This window comes from Gracilinanus agilis, chromosome 1 (assembly GCF_016433145.1).
Source record: "Gracilinanus agilis isolate LMUSP501 chromosome 1, AgileGrace, whole genome shotgun sequence".
NCBI lineage: Eukaryota > Metazoa > Chordata > Mammalia > Didelphimorphia > Didelphidae > Gracilinanus > Gracilinanus agilis.
The window spans coordinates 717902875-717909044 of record NC_058130.1 but is presented as its reverse complement, the minus strand read 5'-3'; the positions used below and the strand labels follow the sequence as shown (position 1 = coordinate 717909044).

At 39.2% G+C, this 6170-nt stretch overlaps 1 protein-coding gene across 1 annotated transcript; it reads left to right on the top strand.

Moving 5' to 3' along the window:
- Window positions 1-321: 321 nt before the first annotated feature.
- Window positions 322-1233, top strand: LOC123256732 (vomeronasal type-1 receptor 4-like). The gene has a single exon (XM_044685301.1). It carries the CDS (start codon window positions 322-324, stop codon window positions 1231-1233), a length of 912 nt encoding a protein of 303 aa, XP_044541236.1.
- Window positions 1234-6170: the final 4937 nt, after the last annotated feature.

Below are 6170 nucleotides of genomic sequence, written 5' to 3'. Positions count from 1 at the left end.
GTTCTGAGGTCTCTTCTATTGACTGAAATCCCAAAGGACAATACACATAGCTTTTCTGTATTCTCTCTAGATTTTTTCTACCTAAAGTTTTCTTTGTTTAAAAAAAAAAAGAACTCCTACCTCCTTTCTCAATATCAACTCCAACGCCAAAGAACAGCAAGTGATAGGCAGTATAGGTTAAGTGACTTGCCCAGAGTCACATAACTAAGATTCTATTAAAGTTAGATTTGATCTAGATCCTCTCAGCTCCAATTATGAGACTCTCTCCATTGTGCTAACAAGATGACCCTTACCTAAAATTTTCTTGTGAAGATACATAGAATGCTTCCAAAAAACATCTGCGTTGGGACTCTGTTTCTTATTGTGACCATAGTAGGAACTATAGCAAATCTCTTTCTCTTCACCTTTTATATGTTAAACATTCTTGGTGGCCATAAGACAAGTTCAATAACCCTTATTTTTGCCCAGCTGAGCTTGGTGAACTCCACTATGCTTCTTAGCAAGGGAATCCCACAAATACTGCAGGAGTTGACTTCGAACTATTCCCTGGATGATGTTTGGTGCAAAGTTGTATTTTACCTTCGCAAAGAGAGCCAGGGGCTTTCAGTTTCCTTCACTTGTCTTCTATGTATATTCCAGGCTATTATCATCAGCCCCCCTAATTCCAGGTGGACAGAGTTCAAAGTTAAAGCCACACAACAGATCACCTCCTCCTGTTTCTTTTCTTGGATCCTCAATTTACTGATTGAAATTCCTGTACCAGTAAGTGCAAGAGGCCTAAGAAACAGCAGCAACATTAAAAATGCATTTGATAATGGGTTTTGTACTTCAGAACATATCATGGATGTTTATTTAATAATAACCACATTCAGAAATGTGCTTTGTTTGGGAGTCATGGTCTTGACCAGTGTCTATATGGTTCTTCTCCTATACAAACACCACCAGCATGTCCAAAATTTTCAGACCACTAAACTCTCACCCAAAAGGCACCCTGAGATCAGAGCTACCCAAACCATCCTTTCCCTAATGAGTGTATTTGTCAGCTTTTATGCACTTGAATCTTTTTTTACTCTTTTTCTCAGTTATTCAAATCAAAAGTCTCCATGGGTATTGTCTATCACTATCTTTCTGTCATTATGTTACCCAACCATCAGTCCCTTTTTGTTGAGCCCCAGAGTTCCCAGGCCTACCTGTATTGTTTGGAAAAACATACCCATTCAAACATCATTCTAAACTGTGGCCATGAAGTCATCAGTGGAACATCTCTCCTTCCTAACACTCCTTTATCTGCCTCCTGAGGCTTCCTAAAACTCAGAAGAAATCCCAAATGGTCATCTAGTCTACAAAGATCAAATAATACCAAAATTCCATTGTGATGACATCTGAGTCACAAAACAGATCTCATAGACACCTATAGTAAAACCCATATTCAAAGTAGGATCCCTCTAAGGAATAGCAGAATAAATTTAATCCTTCTTACACATGACACTCCTTTGAATATTTGAACATAATGATCATGTTCCCACTTAATCCTCTCACTTCCAGGCTTAATGTCTCCATTCCCTTCAAGTGGTTCTCATATGAATGAGAGGACACTTACTGTACTGGTTGCCTTCCTTTTGATGTTCTCCAGTCTTTCAAGAGCTTAACATAGTACTCCATCTGTGTTTTATATGCAGATGTTAACAGCTTCATCATAACTACCTAGTCATTCTCTATGCTTCTCTTAATGCAGTCAAAGATTAAGTTTTCTTTTCTGGCTACCACTTCATACAAATGATTCATTTTGAGCTTTTAAACCATGAAAACCCTCAGCTTTTGCTTGCATATACTGTAGTCTTGCCATGTGGACCCCATCTTCTTCTGAGGTTAATTTTTTAATCCATAGGGAAAAATATACTTGTGTTCCTATTACATTTCATTTTATTTTGTAATACTGGGACCATTTTCCACACGTGAGAACCCACCAAATCTCAGAGTTCAAGGTGCTACTTGAATTAGCCTACAATCAAATCCATAGTGCATGAACACTAATAAAGACATTTGCTTTATGATCTGGGACAATTCCGTGGGACTGATGAGAAAGAATACTATCCACATCTAAAGAAAGAACTAAAGAAAGAACTTCTACAAAGTGGAAATTGTAATATGCAGAAATGAGAAGCCATTTTGCTAGGGGTGCAAATTGGTAGTTGCCACTTTGGAACACAGAACCTGGCAGAGCACCCAAGGCGTGGGCCAGGGTGACAGTTAAGGACAGGGTATAAAAGAGGGTCCTCAAACCCCTGGGAGTTTCACTTCTCCAACTCACCTGAAGGGTTAGGGAAGAATGGATTTGGGGCCCAGGGTGGTTTGGGAGTGAGTTTCTTTTAGGCAGGTAGAGACTAATTCCATTATAACCAATATTCAATGCATCTTTGGCATAGACAACAACCTTATACTACAAGCCAGTGAGAACAGCTACAACCAAGAACAGCAGCATCTGACCCAGGGGCTTGCCAGCCTCTGGGCTCAGCAATGAAGCAACAGACTTGGGATCTGTCCTCAAGGCTTTCTCATACTCTGCACCTAGGGAACATCAACCAGTGCTTCAAGATCTATTTAACATCAACAATTTAGACAAGATCTTAGGGTTTCCTTTCACCCACCTTCCTACCCCTTATCTTCCCTCTGTTTAATTACAAATGAACCCTGATTAACCCTAAGCCTAAACAATCTTGGAGCCTTGATTACGTTACCATCAACCATCTAATCATTAGCAGTCAGATCCGGTTTACAACAAGTTGAGCAAGCCTTTCTAAGTCAGTTTATCTTCAATTCAAGGTTTCAGGAAGTTTCAATCTGCTTCCTGGAAACATTTCCAACTGTCTGGCTGGATTGGTTCCAAGTCCCTGGGGCTGCGGTAGAGAATCTTGGGCTTAAAGGAGACCTAACTCTGCTGATGTGGGAGTTTATCTAACTCACATACAGCTGCGGTTTGAGACTCCCTCCCTTTCACATTCCATCATCAGCATCTGCCTAGGTCCCTTGGATGGTCCTAACAGTTCCTACATAACAAAATCCAGAAGAAAACATGTGATTTATCATTTGTTTATATGGATGTGTGATTTGGGGTTTTGGTTTAAAAGGATTGCTTTTTTACAAAAATGAATAATATGGAAATGGATTCTAGTGATAATATATCCATATATATGTATGTATAACCTAGTGGAATTGCTTGTCAAATCTGGGAGGGGGGAGGGAAGAGAGGACGGAGAGAACATGGATCATGGAACCATGGGTAAAAATTTTTTAATAAATAAAAGTTTAATAAAAACATAAAAACTTTATTTGTTTGTTGTTTATTTATTTAGAATAATAAAAATTTTAAAAATATTTGGTTTTATCAACCATGAAGAAGAAATATTACTTCAGACACAGTGGCATTGAATAAACCATATATAATAATGTGGAAGAAAAAGATTCCTGCCCCAGACCACAAAAGTGATCATTTCACAAAGATTAAGATACTCTCTTTCAGAAAAGACAGAGATTGGGAACAACTAGGTGGCTCAATGGATTGAGAGCTAGGCCTAGAGATGGAAGGTCATAGGTTCAAATCTGGCCTCAGACACTTCCTAGCTGTGTGACCCTGGGCAAGTTACTTAACCCTCATTGCCTAGCCCTTACCACTCTTCTGCCTTGGAACCAATACACAGTACTGATTCTAACATGGAAAGTAAGGGTTTTAAAAAAAAGATAAGACATTCCAGAAACTAAGAAACATTTAGTATTAGATGCATAGTCCCTATACATTTAGAGAGTGGCCCATATTGTGCTGAAATACTATTATTGTACATGTGCCCCAAAAGGAAACAGATTAGATCTTTCTATCCTAACTTTCTACAAGGAAGATATTCATTCCTACCAGGAGCATAAGAATGAGGTTGGAGCCAAAAACTACTCTCTTCTCCACAATAGGAGGATTATTTCTTCTGCCCCTTTAAATATTATTTGTAAAGAGTTTACAATCAAGTTCCTTCCAACATTTGATCACTTTATTCTATTGAGGGAAAATACAGCCAAAGTTTGACCCCTTCCCTAACCTATGACCAGTTTCACAATAAGCCACATGTAGCAAATAGCAAAGAAATCCATTTACCCAAATTCGAGCAAAGCATAAATCAGAGAAAGTATATACTTAAGAGAATATAGGGGGCAGCTGGGTAGCTCAGTAGATTGAGAGCCAGGCCTAGAGATGGGAGGTCCTGGATTCAAATCTGACCTCAGACACTTCTCAGCTGTGTGACTCTGGGCAAGTCACTTAACCCACATTGCCTAGCCCTTATCACTCTTCTACCTTGGAGCCAATACACAGTATTGATTCAAAGACAGAAGGTAAGGGTTTAAAAAAAAATATATATATATATATAAACCAGACAAACCACAGTGAAGAAGCTAGGAAGCAAAGTAGCTCAGTTCAATCAAGAGAAAAAATTAAGACTTACCCAAGAGGAAATTCCCCCAAACCTCTAGAATAGCAAACTAGTAATAGGGATATGATGAAGACCACCAGTCCCTCACCTGTCTTACTAGAGTTTTTTCGTTAGCAACCTGAAGTGGTCTTGGCCTATTGTTTCTTCTCTCTCAAAGCTGGAAGTTGACCTAATGCTATGCTTGTGAAGACTCACACTTTGAGAGTGCTGAAAGATTTTCACTTGAAGAATCCCCAAAGTAGGGACTGGCTGATATCTGAAGCAGTAGCCTCTCACCACTTCCATCCTTCCCTCTACTTAGGACTGTGTCATTTAAAATCACTTGGGATACTTGGAACTACATTTCTCATGATCCCTAATGGGTTTCCGGTTTTTGGATGACGTATTCAAGGTGAGGGACTATTTGAAATTAGGGGGAAGTGACTTGGAACTTCCTCTTTAGTTACCTGAGCTCGAGGAGAGAGGAAGGTAAATGGCTGAGGTGAGGTTGGAATAGGGTTTTCTTACAGGTGTGTGGTCAGTTTATCTCTATCAACATGGCTTTTATTAAAATACTATTCTCCCTTTTGATCTCGGCCCTCATCATTTTTAATTATAACAGTTTGGCAACCACGAAGGGATTTGGGATTTTCGAACTCCCTGTAAAATAGTTCCCAGCTGCGCCTCCCCCTCCCCCCCCACACACACACACGGGAGAGCTTTCTGTGGCTTTTGCTTAGCGACGGCCTCTCATTTTTCTTTCTTCCCCAATCTGTGCATTTTTCCACCCAGGCGTCTTTCACACGCCTTCCTCATCCGCTTCACCCTTGTGCTGGTTCCTCAGACCACTGTAGCCTCCCAGCACCTCACAAGCGCTTTTACCGCCCCTTGACTGCCTGGCCAAGCAGGGGTTTTGTTTTCAGCCACAAGTGGCAGCCCCACCAGACTTAAGCTGCTTTATTTACCATTGTGTTTTCCTGCCTTATGGACTCTCTGAAGACCCTCCAGCCAACCTGCCTGTGACTGGTAAGTTTCAAAACGCCCCGCAGCCTCTAGCCCCTTTTATCTTACAAACACCCCTAACTTCTACTGGGATTTTTGCCTGGGTGTGGGGAGGTCCTGACCTTTTTTCATCCACCCCAGCCTGCTTTCTGGCTTCCCTGCCCAACTGGGGTTTAAAAATAAGCAAGATAATTACTTCAACCCCCAGCTTCTGACTCTGAAAGCTTTAAAGCGAATCTGCCCTGCTTTGTAGCCACATCCTCCATTTTGGTTTCTGGCAAACATAGTCACCTCCCTTGCTTGCCACTCCTACCCTTCTGTACTGTAGTGTGACCATTTGGCCACTAGAGGTCAATAGAAAATATATAAAAAAAAATAAAATAAAATAAAATACATTTTTCCCCTTTTCTGTTTTCTACCCCCTTCTTCCTGCTGAACAACAACACCAAATAAGTATATATATATATATATATATATATATATATATATATATATATATATATATAAAGGCATTAAAAATTCTTTTTTAATTAGAAAAAAAAATTTTTAAATTAATATTTAAAAAAATTTTTTTACAAATTTAATACAAGTATAAACTATATACTATAAACAAATTATAATATTTGATAAACATGAATAAATTATAATTAATTTCTTAAAACAAAACTATTAAAAAAAAATAATAATAATATACAATACCCTTTAGTTTGCCCC

Bases quoted from the DNA above. Each gene is read 5' to 3' on its own strand.
- LOC123256732 (XM_044685301.1), top strand. From the start codon at position 322: ATGCTTCCAAAAAACATCTGCGTTGGGACTCTGTTTCTTATTGTGACC.